Source organism: Heptranchias perlo, chromosome 2 (assembly GCF_035084215.1).
Source record: "Heptranchias perlo isolate sHepPer1 chromosome 2, sHepPer1.hap1, whole genome shotgun sequence".
Classification (NCBI taxonomy): domain Eukaryota; kingdom Metazoa; phylum Chordata; class Chondrichthyes; order Hexanchiformes; family Hexanchidae; genus Heptranchias; species Heptranchias perlo.
Genome location: NC_090326.1, coordinates 103,619,763 through 103,640,080, shown reverse-complemented (window position 1 = coordinate 103,640,080; position 20,318 = coordinate 103,619,763). Strand labels below are relative to the sequence as shown.

The 20,318-nt window shown below is 45.1% G+C and overlaps 1 protein-coding gene across 8 annotated transcripts in view; it reads left to right on the top strand.

The window, feature by feature from the left end:
- The window catches only part of LOC137341797 (growth factor receptor-bound protein 10-like), a 222,462-nt gene that overhangs the window by 180,267 nt on the left and 21,877 nt on the right, over positions 1-20,318 (top strand). For all 8 annotated transcript variants that reach the window (XM_068005323.1, XM_068005332.1, XM_068005309.1 and 5 more), the window contains 2 exons: positions 16,122-16,196; positions 19,995-20,132. In XM_068005323.1, coding sequence (XP_067861424.1) covers positions 16,122-16,196; positions 19,995-20,132 — 213 coding nt within the window. The remainder of the gene's footprint in view (positions 1-16,121; positions 16,197-19,994; positions 20,133-20,318) is intronic.

The following is a 20,318-nucleotide window of genomic DNA, read 5'->3' as shown; positions in this document are numbered from 1 at the left end:
ACCTCTACCACCTAGAAGGACGAGAGCAGCAGGCGCATGGGAATAACACCACCTGCACGTTCCCCTCCAAGTCACACACCATCCCAACTTGGAAATATATCGCCGTTCCTTCATTGTCGCTGGGTCAAAATCCTGGAACTCCCTTCCTAACAGCACTGTGGGAGAACCGTCACCACACGAACTGCAGCGGTTCAAGAAGGCGGCTCACCACCACCTTCTCGAGGGCAATTAGGGATGGGCAATAAATGCTGGCCTAGCCAGCGACGCCCACATCCAGTGAACGAATAAAAAAAAACATAGAAAATAGGAGCAGGAGTAGGCCATTCGGCCCTTTGAGCCTGCTCTGCCATTCAGTTTGATCATGGCTGATCCCCTATCTCAATACCATATTCCCGCTCCCTCCCCATACCCCTTGATGCCTTCTTTGTCTAGAAATCTATCTATCTCCTCCTTAAATATATAAAGTGACTTGGCCTCCACAGCCTTCCATGGTAGAGAATTCCACAGGTTCACCACCCTCTGAGTGAAGAAATTTCTCCTCATCTCAGTCCTAAATATCCTACCCCGTATCCTGAGACTATGACCCCTCGTTCTGGACCCCCCAGTCAAGGGAAAAATCCTCCCTGCATCCAGTCTGTCTAGCCCTGTCAAAATTTTATACGTTTCAATGAGATCCCCTCATTCTTCTGAACTCCAGTGAATACAGATCTCGTCGACCCAATCTCTCCTCATATGACAGTCCTGCCATCCCAGGAATCAGTCTGGTGAATCTTAGCTGCACTCCCTCTATGGCAAGTACATCCTTTCTTAGGTAAGGAGACCAAAACTGCACACAGTACTCCAGGTGTGGTCTCACCAAGGCCCTGTATAACTGCAGTCAGACATCCTTGCTCCTATGCTCAAATCCTCTTGCAATGAAGGCCAAAATACCATTATTTCCTAACTGCTTGCTGCACCTGCATGTTTGCTTTCAGTGACTGGTGTGCAAGGACACCCAGGTCCCTTTGTACATCAATATTCCCCAATCTAACACCATTTAAAAAACACTGTCTTCCTGTTTTTCCTTCCGAAGTGGATAACTTCAGTTATCCACGTTTTACTGCATCTACCATGTATTTGCCCACTCACTCAACATGTCTAAATCGCCGAGAAGCCTCTATGCATTCTCCTCGCAACTCACGATCCGACCTAGTTTTGTATCATCAGCAAACTTGGAAATATTACATTTGGTTCCCTCATCCAAATCATTGATATATATGGTGAATAGCTGGGGCCCGAGCACTGATCCCTGTGGTACCCCACTAGTCACCGCCTGCCACCCCAGAAAAGACCCATTTATTCCTACTGTTTCCTGTCTGTTAACCAATTTTCAATCCATGCCAGTATAATACCCCAATCCCATGTGCTTTAATTTTGCACACTAACCTCTTATGTGAAACTTTATCAAAGGCCTTCTGAAAATCCAAATAAACCATATCCACTGGTTCTCCCTTATCTATTCTACCTGTTACATCCTCAAAAAACTCCAGTAGGTTTGTCAAACATGATTTATCCTTCATACATCCATGTTGACTTTGTCTAATCCCGTTGATATTTTCTAAGTGTCCTGTTATCACATCCTTTATAATAAACTCTAACATTTTCCCTACTACTGATGTTAGGCTAACCGGACTGTAGTTCCCTATTTTCTCTCCCTTTTTTAAATAGTGGGGTTACAATTGCCACCCTCCAATCTGTAGGAACTGTTCCATAATCTATAGAATTTTGGAAGATGACAATTAATGCATCCACTATTTCCATGGCTACCTCTTTTAGTACTCCGGGATGCAGATTATCAGGCCCTGGGGATTTATCGGCTTTCAGTCCCATTAATTTCTCCAGCAATTTTTTTTATTAATACTAATTTTGTTTAATTCCTCCTTCTCACCAGTCCCTTCGTTCCCTAGCATTTCTGGGAAGTTATTTGTGTCCTCTTCCGTGAAGACAGAACCAAAGTATTTATTTAATTGCTCTGCCATTTCCTTGTTCCCCATTATAAATTCTCCTGTTTCTGACTGTAAGGGACATTGCTCTGCATAAACAAAATATCCTGACCTCCTTTCATTTTTTTTGGTGATAACCTTAAATTTATGCCTTACCAACCAGTGGGAACAGTTTCTCCATATTTATCTTATCAAAATCCTTCATAATTTTGAATGCCTCTAGCAGATCTTTTGTTAACCTCTGCATTAATGAAAAGAATAATTTACCTGTTCTCTCCTCATAACTACTATCCCTGTGGGATATTTCTGTTTGCTGGCTTTCTTGATCAGAGCTGTAAACTGTAAATTCCACTAAACTGGTGGTATTCAGTCCTGTCCGTATCCTTCTGGATTGTCACATCTTGAAGCCTCAGTTTCTATGTGCAGGCTGTTGGAATGATCACTGGCTCGCTGTGGTCACCTTTGGGACTGTGGTATGAGGATAAAAATATTTACACCAATGGTAAATGAGGCAGCTGACAAATACCAGGTCTAGTTTTATCATCTTCCTTATCCTTTGTTCATAAAAGGTTTAATCCTGTCGTGCATTTGTAGTGCAACCTTCAAAGAGCAAGTCATTATATTTCGGAGGAATTCCAGAATGTGCTTTGGCGGTTGAACCCATCAGATAATTAAGCAGTCTATGCCCGCATGGTGCAAGACCTGGACAACATCCAGGCTTGGGCAAGTAACATTCGCGCCAGGCAATGACCATCTCCAACAAGAGAGTGTCTAACCACCTCCCCTTGACATTCAACGGCATTACCATCGCCGAATCCCCCACCAACAACTTCCTGGGGGTCACCATTGACCAGAAACTTAAATGGACCATCCACATAAATACTGTGGCTACAAGAGCAGGTCAGAGGCTGGGTATTCTGTGGCGAGTGACTCACCTCCTGACTCCCCAAAACCTTTCCATCATTTTTGTTTATTCATTCACGGGATGTGGGCGTCGCTGGCGAGGCTGGCATTTATTGCCCATCCCTAATTGCCCTCGAGAAGGTGGTGGTGAGCCGCCTTCTTGAACCGCTGCAGTCCGTGTGGTGACAGTTCTCCCGCAGTGCTGTTAGGAAGGGAGTTCCAGGATTTTGACCCAGCGACAATGAAGGAACGGCGATATATCTACAAGGCACAAGTCAGGAGTGTGATGGAATACTCTCCACTTGCCTGGCTGAATGCAGCTCCAACAACAGTCAAGACCATCCAGCACAAAGTAGTCCGCTTGATTGGCAACCTATCCATACGTTAAATATTCACTCCTTCACCACTGGCATACTGTGGCTGCACTGTGTACCATTTGCAAGATGCACTGCAGCAAGTCGCCAAGACATCTTCGATAGCACCTCCCAAACCCGCAACCTCTACCACCTAGAAGGATAAGGGCAGCAGGCACATGGGAACGGCACCATCTGCATGTTCCCCTCCAAGTCACACACCATCCCGACTTGGAAATATATCGCCGTTCCTTCATTGTCGCTGGGTCAAAATCCTGGAACTCCTACCTAACAGCACTGTGGGAGAACCTTCACCACATGGACTGCAGCAGTTCAAGAAGGCGGCTCGCCACCACCTTCTCAAGGGCAATTTGGGATGGGCAATAAATGCTGGCCTTGCCAGTGACACCTACATCCCATGAATGAATTTTTTTTAAAAAAGTCACCAGTTGATGTTCCAAACCATTGGACTGGAACTGACGTGGGAGTGCCTGAAAGATAGAGGTAACAGAAAAGTGACCTGGGAAGATAGCATCTCTGTTCCTAGATGCATACTCATTCTTGTACACTGTGCATATTGCAAAGGTAGCACTGCCATACTGTTCAGCTTCCCTTCGAAGTTGGAGCCTCTGAGTATGGGGCTAGGTGTCTAGCATCTCTGCATCTTGTGTACACGGAAGATATGTGCATTATGTTCAGGGTATAAAGTGGCTAGAATTGATGCATTTTCACATGAGCAAACTTGTGTTCAAACTAATTATTAGTGTTGTATAAGAGGATATTGGTGGATGTAATACCATTTTTGCTTCTCCTCATTTGATTTCTGAGGACTAAGCAAGTGAAGCAGCCAAATTGATATGGGTTCGCGTATGAGTCAATATTGGTTTTCTTATAACTGATACTCATGGGATACTGCAAGGAGGAGGCAACTGTTGTGTTCCCTGCCAAAGAGGAAGTGAAGGTTGCAAAAGATTGAGAGCAATATCATGTTTGACTCACTCGGTCAGTGGTCTCAACTATTCCAGAGAGAGGAATTAATTAAATTAATTAATCTCAGAACAGTTTGAAGGAGAAAAGCAATAGGCATAGATGGCACCCTGAACAAGTTCCTTCAGCATCTGGGACTGAGAGCAAAAGCTTGGTTGCTCAATATGTTTCACCACATCTAACTGCCTGAAGTTTGTTGAAAGTGCTGACCATATTAAAACTTGGGTGGACAGATTTAACTCATTTAATCCTTGTATTCCACCTACAATCTGTAACAAATAATGCTGTTTGTTGCAAACAACACTATTTTGGAACTGGAAAATCAGGCCATGACTAAATCCTGAACTGGACCGAATACTTTGAGGGCACCTTAGTAATTGAACACTGGCTATCTTCACAGATTTCTCTTCTAAATATGGCACATAAACTATTGTGTTATTAAAATTTTGAGAATAGGTTCGGGACAAAACCTTGTGGCTTTGATTTGAGCCTGAAAACTATTGTTTCTTTGTGTGAATGGGAGGCCAGCACAGAAGGCAGCAAAAACAATTTGCAAAATGATCAAGGGCATCCACTGGGACTTGCTGGTTCCTTTACAACAATGACCTGATGAGTTGCCACACAACAATTTTCACAGAAATTGAAACCACAGTCAAGGCAGTCTTGAACAGGTTATCACTGCAAAAACTAAAAAGAAAGACTCGCATTTATATAGCGCCTTTCACGATCTCAGGACTTCCCAAAGCATTTTACAGCCAATGAAGTAGCTTTGAAGTGTACACTGTTGTAATGTAAGGAACTCAGATGGTAACCAACCCAGCCAAAACAAAAGTGTGTCCATTTAAGTAACAAAGAAGCACATCATCAACTAGAAGTCATATGGATAGGTGGGCATCTGGGACGCTGCTGACATCCTATATACTTTGGTGTAAAAGTGCATGATATTTAATCACGTGGTGACGGCGATGACAAGAATTTCATACAACCTGTTATTCAAGACTGAGAGAGAGAGAGAGAAATTTATTCAAGAACTGAGAAACCAAAACGGTGAGGACAGGCAGCATAAAATCAGTACGACCCTATTAGAGACAGATGGTGGGAGAAGAGTGAAAGTTTTTCCAAGAAAGGGCTGGCAACCACCATAGGAAATAAACATCCTTGTGGCACCCGGTGTCAGAAATTCACTGATAATACTTCCCAGCCAAAGGGATATATCACCTGTTTATGTGGAGGTTGTTGTCATTTTTTTCCCAGAACAAGGTGAGATTATCCTGTACCAGTGACAAAATGAGGGACTCTCAAGGCACTCCGGATGCTTGCCATAAAATTGCCATGGGGAAAGGGTTATGGAAGTTCCAACTTATTGCACTGTTGACTGCTGAAGTGGAGTGGGATTTGCTGTCATATACAAATGTGTCACAGATACTGCTTCTAGAACTACTTAGTGCAAACACTTCCTGGATAGGCTTGCTTTTCAAGTCTCTTGCTTATTTTTGTGCTGCTGTGGGAAAGGCTCTCAATATGTTTGTGTCTTCCTTGATTAGCATGCAAACTAGTCACAGGCACTCTGGTTTGGGTTTTGGTGCTCCTTCTGTTGGTCATGGGAAGTCTTCACATTTTCTGAAGATCTTTGGATGAAGCTGTTCATCCATTACATGGGAAAACACTAAAGAGAACATTTGGAAGGTATGGTAGAATGCTTTAAGAAATATAAAAGCCACCCCAAAAACGACCTGCTGCATTTCTTCAAAAAACAGCAAGCCTCCTTCTAAAACATCAACAACAACTTAAATTTATATAGCGCCTTTAATGTAGGAACATGTCTCAAAGTGCTTCACGGTAGCATAATCAGACAAAAATTGACTCCAAGCCAAAGGAGATATTAGGAAGGCTAACTAAAAGTTTGGTCAAAGAGTTAGGTTTTAAAGAGGGTATTAAAGGAGGAGAGGCAGAGACATTTGGGGAGGAAATTCCAGAGCTTCGGTCCCAGACTGAAAGCACGCCTGCCAATCGTGATGTGAAGGGAGTGGGAGTTGTATAAGAGGCCAGAATTGGAGGAACGCTTGTTTCTAGGAGGGTTGCAGGGTTGGAGGAGGTTACCAAGATAGGGGTGGGTAAGGCCATGAAGGAATTTGAACAGGAGAATTTTACATTTGAGGCATTGATATTGGTGGACCAAGCCAACGTGGGTCAGCGAGCACGGGTGATGGGTGAGTGGGAATCTGTACAGGTTAGTATACGGGCAGCAGAGTTTTGATTTGAGCTCAAATTTATGGAAGGTGAGGGATAGGTGACCAGTCAGGAGAGCATTGGAATTGTAGAGCTTGAGGTGACATAAGGATGGATGATGGTTTCTGCAGCAGATGGGCTGAGGCAAGGACAGAGACGGGCAGTGTTACGGAGTAGTGGTCTTTGTGATGGAGAGGGTATAGGGTCAAAAGCTCAGTCGGTCAAATGGGTCACCGACTTAGCGCACAGCGTCGGGGATGGGGATGGAATCGGTGGCAAAAGAATGGAGTTTGTGGGGCGGGAAGGGCGGAGACAATGGCTCTGATTTCCCCAATGTGGAGGAAATTTCGGCTCATTCAGGATTGGATGTTGGAGAAGCAGCCTTGACAACCCAGAGGCAGTGGAGAGGTCAAGGGAGCTGGTGGAGAGGTAGAGATCGGTGTCGTCATCGTACATGTGGAACCTGTACTGTTTACAGTGTCAGCTGGCAGGTGGCCAGGAAGGGAGTTTAGTGGAGCTAGGGTGCGAATAAGGATGTTAAAGGAAAGGCAAGAGGGGTGGAATAAGGTGAGGTGCACAAAAGAGGAGAAGGTGCCAGAAGAGCAGTGATCAGGGTGAGATTTTGTGGTAACAGGTTGCATGGCTGCCGTAGCAATTTGGACAGGGGAGGTGATAGAAAGTACAACCAGGCGGTGAGACTCAAGTCGGGAAAGGTTTTATCAACCGTGAGCCAAGTTTCTGTCAGGGCTATGATGTCAGTGCTGTCATAGAAAATAGGAGCAAGAGAAGGCCATTCACCCCTTCGGGCCTGCTGTGCCATTCAAAATGATCATGGCTGATCGTCTAACTCAGTACCCTGTTCCTGCTTTTTCCCCATATCCCTTGATCCCTTTAGCATCAAGAAATATACCTATCTCCTTCTTGAATATATTTAATGACTTGGCCTCCACTGCCTTCTGTGGTAGAGAATTCCACAGGTTCACCACCCTCTGAGTGAAGAAATTTCTCCTGATCTTGGTTCTAAATGGCATACCCCGTATCCTGAGACTATGATCCCTGGTTATGGATTCCCCATCCATCGGGAACATCCTCCCTGCATCTAGTCTGTCTAGTCCTGTTAGAATTTTATATGTTTTGATGAGATCACCTTTCATTCTTCTAAACTCGAGTGAATATAGGCCTAGTCGACCCTCATTCATCAGTCCTGCCATCCCAGGAATCAGTCTGGTAAATTTGTTGCACTCCCTCCATGGCAAGGACATCCTTCCTCAGATAAGGAGACCAAAACTGCGCACAATACTCCAGGTGTGGTCTCACCAAGGCCCTGTACAACTGCAGTTGTACATCCCTGCTCCTGTACTCAAATCCTCTTGCAATGAAGGCCAACATACCATTTGCCTTCCTAACTGCTTGCTGCACCTGAATGCTCGCTTCCAGCGACTGGTGTACAAGAACACCCAGATCTCGTTGCACCTCCCCTTTTCCCTATCTATCACCATTCAGATAATAATCTGCCCTTCTGTTCCCACAACCAAAGTGAACAACCCCACATCCATCCACGCCGCACCGCATCTGCCATGCTCCTGCCCACTCACCCAACCCGTCCAAACCACACTGGAGCCTCCCTGCATCCTCCTCACAGCTCTCACTCCACCCCAGCCCCGCGTCGCCTGCAAACTTGGAAATGTTACATTCAGTTCCCTCATCCAAATCATTGATATATATTGTGAACAGCAAAGTTAATCATACTGCTAACAGAGAATGGTTTCGATCCATTGACCTCTGGGTTATGGGCGCAGCACGCTTCAGCTGCGCCACTTCACTCAGATAATCTACAATAAGGTTGTGAAGGCAATCTGCAGGGGAGATGAGAGGGGTGGTGATTTTTGATCTGCTAACAGATCTTCAGGGGTCAGTGGTGATCAGGATAGGAAGGAGATTGGTGAGAATAGCCCGCCAGCAAGTACGCTGGACAAAGTCGGCGAGAGAGGAGGATGGAGCAGTTGGGGATGCTTCCCGTAAGGAGGCAGAGACAAGTGTCTCAGTGTCCTATAGACGAAACTGAGGCATGCACAGCAGGAAGCTGCAGACTCATCCAAGAGAGCCTGGGGTGACGGCAGGAAGGTCAAGGAACAGTGAAGCGTTGGGGTATGGATTTAGGTGGGCAAAGTACCCAAGAGAGGAGAAATGAAAAGGTGGTATGACTGGGTAACAGAAAGGGGAGCAGACAGGAGAGAAATGCCCAAGATGGGTGAAGAGAGAAAAGAAAAGGGAGATGGAAGTAAAGGGCCTGGGTCCAAAGCAGTAGCCAAAATGCACACGTAAGTACACATGGGAAATTCAGGTTACATAGACGTGACAAAGATTAGAATAAATATGTCCTGGTTGTAAGTAGAGGCCAGGGAGGAGACGAAAGGGAGGGTCCATAGTTAAGGTCTGAGGTCCTGTGGTGGGATGAAGTTGACAGAATTACTGTGTGGGATTAAACATTAAGAAACTAGTTGGTAGATGTAAAAGTACAAGTAATTTAACCTATTGACTTATTTTCTTGATGGAGAAGGGGAATGTATGGAGGAAAGGGTATTAGATCTAATATTCAGAATTAGATTTCAAAAAAGCTATTCTGAAAGATCCTGCAGTTGAAGAAGCTGTTGTTTTGGATCAATTTAGGAATCCTTTTACCAAACAGAAAAGTTCCTTCAGTGAATGAAGCCAGAGTTACATTATACCAGGAAAGCTAAAGTTCTTATTGCCGACATGTTAGAATTATTTAAGTAGCGAGAGGTCATAGACCAGCCTGGACCCCATCTTCTGAAACTCTAAAGTATAGATGGCAATAATTCCACATACAATTTGATGCTGACTTTTTTTATTCGTTCACGGGATGTGGGCGTCGCTGGCGAGGCCAGCATTTATTGCCCATCCCTAATTGCCCTCGAGAAGGTGGTGGTGAGCCGCCTCCTTGAACCGCTGCAGTCCATGTGGTGACTGTTCTCCCACAGTGCTGTTGGGAAGGGAGTTCCAGGATTTTGACCCAGCGACGATGAAGGAACGGCGATATATTTCCAAGTCGGGATGGTGTGTAACTTGGAGGGGAACGTGCAGGTGGTGTTGTTCCCATGTGCCTGCTGCTCTTGTCCTTCTAGGTGGTAGAGGTCGTGGGTTTGGGAGGTGCTGTCGAAGAAGCCTTGGCGAGTTGCTGCAGTGCATCCTGTGGATGGTACACACTGCAGCCACAGTGCGCCGGTGGTGAAGGGAGTGAATGTTTAGGGTGGTGGATGGGGTGCCAATCAAGCGGGCTGCTTTATCTTGGATGGTGTCGAGTTTCTTGAGTGTTGTTGGAGCTGCAATCATCCAGGCAAGTGGAGAGTATTCCATCACACTCCTGACTTGTGCCTTGTAGATGGTGGAAAGGCTTTGGGGAGTCAGGAGGTGAGTCACTCGCCGCAGAATACCCAGCCTCAGACCTGCTCTCGTAGCCACAGTATTTATATGGCTGGTCCAGTTAAGTTTCTGGTCAATGGTGACCCCCAGGATGTTGATGGTGGGGGATTCGGCGATGGTAATGCCGTTGAATGTCAAGGGGAGGTGGTTAGACACTCTCTTGTTGGAGATGGTCATTGCCTGGCACTTATCTGGCGCAAATGTTACTTGCCACTTATGAGCCCAAGCCTGGATGTTGTCCAGGTCTTGCTGCATGCGGGCTCGTACTGCTTCATTATTTGAGGGGTTGCAAATGGAACTGAACACTGTGCAGTCATCAGCGAGCATCCCCATTTCTGACCTTATGATGGAGGGAAGGTCATTGATGAAGCAGCTGAAGATGGTTGGGCCTAGGACACTGCCCTGAGGAGCTCCTGGGGCTGAGATGGTTGGCCTCCAACAACCACTACCATTTACCTTTGTGCTAGATATGACTCCAGCCACTGGAGAGTTTTCCCACTGATTCCGATTGACTTCAATTTTACGAGGGCTCCTTGGTGCCACACTCAGTCAAATGTTGCCCTTGATGTCAAGGGCAGTCACTCTCACCTCACCTCTGGAATTCAGCTCTTTTGTCCATGTTTGGACCAAGGCTGTAATGAGATCTGGAGCCCAGTGGTCCTGGCGGAACCCAAACTGAGCATCGGTGAGCAGGTTATTGGTGAGTAAGTGCCGCTTGATAGCACTGTCGACGACACCTTCCATCACTTTGCTGATGATTGAGAGTAGACTGATGAGGCGGTAATTGGCCGGATTGGATTTGTCCTGCTTTTTGTGGACAGGACATACCTGGGCAATTTTCCACATTGTCGGGTAGATGCCAGTGTTGTAGCTGTACTGGAACAGCTTGGCTAGAGGTGCAGCTAGTTCTGGAGCACAAGTCTTCAGCACTACAGCTGGGATGTTGTCGGGGCCCATAGCCTTTGCTGTATCCAGTGCACTCAACCGTTTCTTGATATCACGTGGAGTGAATCGAATTGGCTGAAGACTGGCTTCCATGATGGTGGGGATATCGAGAGGAGGCCGAGATGGATCATCCACTGGACACTTCTGGCTGAAGATGGTTGCAAACGCTTTAGCCTTATCTTTTGCACTCACATGCTGGACTCCGCCATCATTGAGGATGGGGATGTTTGCAGAGCCTTCTCCTCCCATTAGTTGTTTAATTGTCCACCACCATTCACGACTGGATGTGGCAGGACTGCAGAGCTTTGATCTGATCCGTTGGTTGTGGAATCACTTAGCTCTGTCTATAGCATGTTGCTTCCGCTGTTTAGCATGCATGTAGTCCTGAGTTGTAGCTTCACCAGGTTGGCACCTCATTTTTAGGTACGCCTGGTGCTGCTCCTGGCATGCTCTTCTACACTCCTCATTGAACCAGGGTTGATCCCCTGGCTTGTTGGTAATGCTAGAGTGAGGAATATGCCAGGCCATGAGGTTACAGATTGTGCTGGAATACAATTCTGCTGCTGCTGATGGCCCACAGCGCCTCATGGATGCCCAGTTTTGAGCTGCTAGATCTGTTCTGAATCTATCCCATTTAGCACGGTGGTAGTGCCACACAACACGTTGGATGGTGTCCTCAGTGCGAAGACGGGACTTCATCTCCACGAGGACTGTGCGGTGGTCACTCCTACCAATACTGTCATGGACAGATGCATTTGCGACAGGTCGATTGGTGAGGACGAGGTCAAGTAAGTTTTTCCCTCGTGTTGGTTCGCTCACCACCTGCCGCAGGCCCAGTCTGGCAGCTATGTCCTTCAGGACTCGGCCAGCTCAGTCAGTAGTGGTGCTACCGAGCCACTCTTGGTGATGGACATTGAGGTCCCCCACCCAGAGTACATTTTGTGCCCTTGCTACCCTCAGTGCTTCCTCCAAGTGGTGTTCAACATGGAGGAGGACTGATTCATCAGCTGAGGGAGGACGGTAGGTGGTAATCAGCAGGAGGTTTCCTTGCCCATGTTTGACCTGATGCCATGAGATTTCATGGGGTCCGGAGTCAATGTTGAGGACTCCCAGGGCCACTCCCTCCTGACTGTATATCACTGTACCGCCACCTCTGGTGGGTCTGTCCTGCCGGTGGGACAGGACATACCCAGGGATGGTGATGGAAGAGTCTGGGACGTTGGCTGAAAGGTATGATTCTGTGAGTATGGCTATGTCAGGCTGTTGCTTGACTAGTCTGTGGGGACAGCTCTTCCAATTTTGGCACAAGTCCCCAGATGTTAGTAAGGAGGACCTTGCAGGGTCGACTGGGCTTGGTTTGCCGTTGTCGTGTCCAGTGCCTAGTGGTCCGATGCTGGGTGGTCCGTCCGGTTTTATTCTTATTATGACTTTTCGTAGCGAGATTTTACAACTGAGTGGCTTGCTCGGCCATTTCAGAGGGCAATATAAGAATCAACCACATTGCTGTGGGTCTGGAGTCACAATTGGGCCAGACCGGGTAAGGACGGCAGGTTTCCTTCCCTAAAGGACATTAGTGAACCAGATGGGTTTTTACGACAATCCGGTAGTTTCATGGTCATCATTACTGATACTAGTATTTTAATTCCAGATTTTTATTTAATTAATTGAATTTAATTATTGAATTTAAATTCGCCAGCTGCCGTGGCGGGATTTGAACTCATGAGTCTGGATTTTAGTCCAGGCCTCTGAATTACTAGTCCAGTAACATAACCACTATGCTACCGTACTGCTGCCATTGGGTGGTTCGTAGGCCCCAGTCACCGTCCAGTACTTTGCCTACGTGGTGTTTCTACACTTCTATGTGAACTTACATAAGAGACTATTTACAGGCTACTTGACCAGCTGAGCCCAATGCTGCCATCGCCTGACATCCACGCACGTGCACTTTCCAGCAGGGGCCACTGGGTAGCAATCAAGGAGGGGGCCCTGGTTGATTTTCACTTGACTTGCTCAAGTGCACTGAGGCCTTAACACCAAATCAGTTACCAGTTTTTGGCATGTCTGTGATATTATCCTAATCTCCAGAGGATAAATGATGAAAATAAACTAGCCTACTTGTGATGCAGTCTTTTAATTCTTTGCAGTATCTTTTATATGTACCTGTCTTCTAATCTCCGACCCGACCGGTTCTAATTGAATTGTGTCGTATATTCATTTTTGTCTAATTACGTTATTTGCTACGCAACAAAATTACTCCGGGGTTGTCTCAGTAAAAGGGAAATGAGGGCTGGTTTCACGTCTCTGACCTCATTTTAGTTTTTTTTTCATTCGTTCATGGGATGTGGGCGTCGCTGGCAAGGCCAGTATTTATTGCCCATCCCTAATTACCCTTGAGAAGGTGGTGGTGAGCCGCTTTCTTGAACCGCTGCAGTCTCTGTGGTGAAGGTTCTCCCACATTGCTGTTAGGTCGGGAGTTCTAGGGTTTTGACCCAGCAATGATGAAGGAACGGCGACATATTTCCAAGTCGGGATAGTGTGTGACTTGGAGTGGAATGTGCAGGTGGTGTTGTTCCTATGTGCCTGCTGCCCTTGTCCTTCTAGGTGGTAGAGGTCGAGGGTTCGGGAGGTGCTGTCGAAGAAGCCTTGGCGAGTTGCTGCAGTGTACCCTGTAGATGGTAGACACTGCAGCCACGGTGTGCCGGTGGTGAAGGGAGTGAATGTTTAGGGTGGTGGATGGGGTGTCAATCAAGCGGACTGCTTTGTCCTGGATGGTGTCGAGCTTCTTGTGTTGTTGGAGCTGCACTCATCCAGGCAAGTGGAGAGTATTCCATCACACTCCTGACTTGTGCCTTGTCGATGGTGGGAAGGCTTTGGGGAGTCAGGAGGTGAGTCATTCGCCACAGAATACCCAGCCTCTGACCTGCTCTTGTAGCCACAGTATTTATGTGGATGGTCCAGTTAAGTTTCTGGTCAATGGTGACCCCCAGGATGTTGATGGTGAAGGATTCGCCGATGGTAATGCCGTTGAATGTCAAGGGGAGGTGGTTAGACTCTCTCTTGTTGGAGATGATCGTTGCCTGGCACTTGTGTGGCACGAATGTTACTTGCCACTTATGAGCCCAAGCCTGGATGTTGTCCAGGTCTTGCTGCATGCATGAGTGGGAATCACAAGGACCCCTTCAGGTTCCATAAGTTAAGTTCTTCATTCCAGAGATTTTCACTGTGGGATGAAGGGGCAATTCTGATGTATGAGAAGGACAATATCAAAAGCAGATGAGGCTTTATTAATGCTGCAAAGGCAGCATAGTGGGATTAATTTGAGATTAAAATCTTATGGCCATTTCTGGTGACCGTTTTCCTTTCAAAAGGAAAGCGCCAGAATTGTTTTAATTTTCTTAATTTCTGCCCCAGCGGACTGATTTGCACCAGGTATCCTCTGCCCAGGAATGTGGAATAATCTCATCTGTGACCATCTCCATAAGCATAATCAGTGCTGTTATGTATTGTAACTGGATGTGTAATTCAACTGTGAGGACTTGGACATTGTTTTCCAACTTCACTCCCCCCCCCCCCCTCCCCCCCTCCCCCAAGTTGGTCACCTGCCTTAGCAGTCTATCTGATATCTGGCACTGGTTAAACTTGTCCTACTGAGATCGTAGAATGATGCAGCACAGAAGTTGGCAATTCGGCCCATTGTACCTGTGCTGACTCTTTGAAAGAGCTATCCAATTAGTCCAACTCCCCTGCTCTTTCCCCATTGTCCTGCAAATTTTTCCCCTTCAAGTATTTATCCAATTCCCTTTTGAAAGTAATTATTGAATCTGCTTCCATCAGCATTTCAGGCTTTGCATTCCAGATCATAATTCGCTGCATAAAATTTTTTTTCCTCATGCCGCCTCTGGTTCGTCTGCCAGTTATCTTAAATCTGTGTCCTCTGGTTACTGACCCTTCTGCCACTGGAAACAGTTCCTCCTTATTTACTGTATCAAAACCCTGCATGATTTTGAACACCTCTATCAAATCTCCCCATAACCTTCTCTGCTCTAAGGAGAACAACCCCAGATTCTCTAGTCTCTCGATGTAACTGAATTGTTTCATCCCTGGTACCATTCCTCTACGCCCTCTCTAAGGCCTTGACTTTCTTCCTGAAGTGTTGTGCGCAGAATTGGGGACACTACTCCAGCTGGGGCCTAGCCACTGTTTTATAAAGGTTTAACATAACTTCCTTGCTTTTGTACTCTAGGCCTCTATTAATAAAACCAAGGATCCTATATGCTTTTTTAACAGCTTTTTCAATTTGTCTTGCCACCTTCAAAGACTTGTGCACGTACACCCTCAGAACACTCTGTTCCTCCCCCCCCCCCTTTAAAATTGTACCATTTTAATTTATATTGCCTCCCTGCATTCTTCCTACCAAAATGAATGACTTCATACTTCTCTGCATTAAATTTCATCTGCCATGTGTTTGCCCATTTCACCAGTATGTCTATGTTCTCACTGTTTACTACATTCACGAGTTTTGTATCATATGCATGCTTTGAGATTATGCCCTGTATACCCAAGTCCAGACCATTAATATATATCAAAAAAAGCAGTGGCCCCAAGACTGATCCCTGGGGAAACACCACTGTATTCTTCCCTCCAGTCTGAAGTACAACCGTTGACTTCTGCTTTCTGTCCCTTAGCCAATTTTGTATCCACGCAGCCACTGCCCCTTTAAACCCATGGGCTTCAATATTGCTAACAAGTCTATTATGTGGTACTTAATTAAACTTTTGAAAGCCCATATACACATCAACCACACTACCCTCTTCAACCCTCTCCGTTACTTCATCAAACAACTCAATCAAATTCGTTAAACAAGATTGTCCTTTAACAAATCCGAGCTAGCTTTCATGTATTAACCCATATTTTTTCCAAGTGCCAATTAATTTTGTACCAGATTATTGTGTTTCAAAGTTTCCCCACCACTGATGTTAGGCTGACTTGACCTATGGTTACCGGGTTTATCCCTCTCCCCTTTTTTGAACAGCGGTGTAACATTTGCAATCCCCCAGTCCTGATGATTGGATATATGTCGTGAGCAGCCGTGGGAACTGAGTTCATGGCCTATTAGAGAGGCAGCCACCTCTTTGCTACTAGGCTAAATTGTTTAAAGTTGATATGTTTCTTGTTAATTAAATCCAGCAACTGGTAAGGAATTTTGATTAAAAATGTCTAGTTTTTAATGAAGCACGTGTATTGGCCAGCCTTTAATCAGTATTATTTGTTTGGACAGAGCTTCTTTCCAGAGCAGATGGTGGCTTGTTGCCAGGAGTTAAATGGAAGTAACCCACATTCGCAGCTCTTGCAGGTAAAAGGATTATTTTTGTGAGTGTGGAATTGTTTTTTTTCAATTAGTAACCAAGGGTAAGGTATAGACCTTACCCTTGGTTACCAATTGAATACCAATCTGATACTATAGTGAGGCAATACTAAGGTTGAAAGAAACTGAGGTAAATCAGGAGATAGTGATTAGATGACAGCAGCAATGGGTTTTAAAAGCCTGAAGAATCAAAGAGGAAGGCAAGACTGAGGGAGATAAGGATTGCAGTTTTCAGGCTCTGAGAAACAATGAGATAGAGCAAGTGTCTGCAATGACTTGATTCCCAAGGCAATGAAGATTTAGGGGCAAGGATGTATAGATTGATTTTTAAAGAATTAGAAGGAACATGAGAAATTTTGGACAAGCGCCATCCATATCATAGAGAAAAACAGATATTTGAAAAGGAGAAATTTGCTGGGCTATGAGCAAAGAGCAGGAGAGTGGGACTGATTGGTTGGTTAACTCTTTTAAAGAGCTGGCACAAACACAGTGGGCTGAATGGCCACCTTCTGTACTGTATGATTCTATGGAAAAATGTTTGTGCTGGTTGTTTGCTTGGGCAATCAAAACTAATTCCAGTGCCCCTGCTCACTTCCGTGTATCCTGCATCATCATCTGCTTCACATGTTTATTGACTCTTCCCTTAAAAATGCTGTAGTATCTGCCTCAACTACTCCTGGGCAAAGCATTCCATGCTGTAACAGCTCTGCATAAATAAATTTCCCTTGCCTTTTTCTTCCCTCTTTTAGTGACTATTTTAAAATGATAACCCCTCATAAGTTACTCCCCAACCAGAGGAAATTATCTTTTCACCGTATCAAAATTCTTCATAATTTTAAAAACCTTCTATGCTCTGGTGAAAGTAATCCCAGTATCTCCAGTCTCTACTCATAACTATAATTTATCATTCCTAATATTATCCAACAGAATCTACATGCTGTATGGTTTTAACATCCTTTCTGTAATGGGGCACTTAAAACTGCACACAGTTCTCTCTAACTGTGGCCTAATTTTGATTTGTACAAATTTATTATTATCTCTTTGCTCTTATAGTCTATGCCCCAATTTATAAAACAACAAATCCTATTGACCTTTTTATGGCTTTATCTATCCGCTTCATCTATCCTCATTTGCATTGTCAATCAGTTACGTACTTATGCACGTAAGAGTATCTGTTCCTCTACCCCTTTCAGCATCACCTGTACAAGGCAAAATTTGTGAAAAGGAACACCTGTTGTATCTTTTTGATAGTTAGAAAAGAAAATAGAGAGAGATCGCTGTTAACTGCCGTTGAAAATTCAATTTAAGAATCTCTCTCCTGGGTTATATTTGAGGCTTAAGAAAAACTTTTGAGCATTTTGACAATTTCATGAAAGTTTATGTTTATTAAACAACAATTTACATTTATATAGCACCTTAAACATTGAAAAATCAGCCAAAAATGGCCGCCGAGCCAAAGTAGAAGCTATTAGAGGGGTGATTGAAAGCTTGATCACAGAGGTGGTTTTAAGGACATTCTTAAAGGAGGAGCTGGAGAGACAAAGAGATATAGGGAGGGAATTCCAGCACGTGCGGCCCAGGTGGCTGAAGGCATAGCTGCCAAGGGTGGGTCAAGACGGGGAGCGGTTACATAAATGTTCAGAGTAAGAGAAATACTATGTTTGGGGTTTGACAAAGGTTACAGAGATAGGGTGGGGTGAGACCACAATGGATTCAAACAAGTAAATGAGAATTTCAAAGTGGAGGCACTGAGGGACCAAGAACCAATATATGTTAGCAAGGACAGAGGTGATAGATGAGCAGAAGCTAGTGCAGGCAGCAGCGTTTTGCATGAGCCAAAGTTTAGAGGGTGGAGAACGTGAGGCTGACCAAGAGAGCATAAGAATTGTCAGGTCTGCAGGTGACCAGGGCGTGAATGAGGGTTTCAGCAGCAGAATAATGGAGATGGCAGAGGCGAAGTATATTTGAGGTGCAAGTAGGCTGTCTCCGTGACAGAGTAACTATGGATCAGAAGCTCAGCTTGGGGTCAAATACAACGCTGAGATTGCGTAGAGTCTGATTCAGCCTGAGGCAGTGGTCAGTGACCGGCCTCCCCCTCACATGGCTGTTAAATCTTGCTCATCAATACTGCCAGGTCCCAGCAGCTCTAAATAATGCTAGACTCTGTCCGCCATGTTCTAAAATCCTGCCCCTTGCCCTGTTCCCCAGGATTCCCACCCTCAATTCCCAGAGACTTACGAGCTCCTAGAACACATTCCCAGTGCTCCCTGATCTGAGTGCAGTGCTCTCAGGGCCACTCTTCCAATAATTCCAGTTCATAGGATCTGCCTCAGTATTCCTAGAACTTCCCTCTCTAGTGTTCCCAAAGTCCTGTGACCCTCCTTCCTGTGCATCTGGACCCTAGAATTTCCCTCAAAATACAGCTAGATGGTGAAACTCCATCCCACGCTGTTGTACTACATGCCATAAGAGATAGGAGCAGGAGTAGGCCATTCAATGAGATCATGGCTGATCTGAATTTTACCTCAACTCCACTTTCCTGCCTTTTCCCCATATCCTTTGTCTCCCTTGCGGATCAAAAATTTGTCTAACTCAGCCTTGAATGTATTCAATGACTCAGCCTCCACAGCTTTTTGGGGTAAAGAATTCCAAAGATTCACGACCCTCTGGGAGAAGAAATTCCTCCTCATTTCCGTCTTAAACGGGCAACCCCTTATTCTGAGACTATGCCCCCTAGTTTTAGATTCCCCATGAGGGGTAACATCCTCTCAGCATCTACTCTGTCGAGTCCCCTCAGAATCTTATATGTTTCAATAAGATCTCCTCTCATTCTTCTAAACTCCAATGAGTATAGACCCAACCTGTTCAATCTTTCCTCATAAGACAACCCTTCCATACCCGGAATCAACCTAGTGAACCTTCTCTGAACTGCCTCCAATGCAAGTATGTCCTTCCTTAAATAAGGGCACCAGAACTGTACGCAGTACTCCAGGTGTTGTCTCACCAGCACCCTATACAGTTGTAGCATGACTTCCCTGCTTTTATACTCCAACCCCCCAGAAATAAAGGCCAATATTCCGTTTTGTCTTCCAGATTACCTGCTTCACCTGTATGTTGACTTTGTGTTTTATGTACAAGGACACCCAGATCCCTCTGTACCGCAGCATTTTGTAGTATTTCTCCATTCAAATAATATTTTGCTTTTTTATTTTTTCTCCCAAAGTGGATGACTTCACATTTTCCCACATTGTATTCCATCTGCCAAATTTTTGCCCATTCGCTTAACCTGTCAATATCCCTTTGCAGACACTTTGTGTCCTCCTCGCAACTTGCTTTTCCACCCATCTTTGTATCATCAGCAAATTTGGCCACAATACACTCTGTTCCTTCATCCAAGTCATTGATATATATTGTAAATAGTTCAGGCCCCAGCACTGATCCCTGCGGCACCCCACTAGTTACAGATTGCCATTTTGAAATTGACCCTTTTATCCCGACTCTTTGTTTTCTGTTAGTTAGCCAATCCTCTATCCATGCCTGCTTCCCAGTACACCCAGATGCCAGCCATATCCCCTCTCTGCCATGCATATAGGTCAGTTCCCCTGGAAATACTGCTTGGCATAACAATCCTGTTCTTATAATGCCTCTGATTTATTGTGGGTGATGCAGTGGGAGATCTGCTGGTCTACTAAATCTGCCTGTCCACAAACATTTACGCAACCTCTCTCGAATAGTATTTTTTGTCTTCATATTTAAACTATGGTACCAGTGTCAATCTTGTTACAGAACTTCTTGAACTCTAGCAGTTGTCCAGAAATTCAAGGATCCTTGCATGTGAAGGAAGTGGGGAAGAAGTCATGGAAGAAATTGTATGTATTTTTGCGAAGATCAGGCCTTTACTTTTCCTCAAAAGGAACTTCAAAGGTAAGCTACAGTTTGGAGTGTGTAAATCTGTACAAGAAAAGTTTTGCAGATGAAGATAACTTCTGTTTTTTTTTCTACTGAGCAAGTCCAAGGTTCATAGTATAAAACATAACCATGGTTGAAATAAATAGGACATCTGATGAAACAAATCTGGAAGCAGTAGCAATATGATGCAAAATTTTGGTT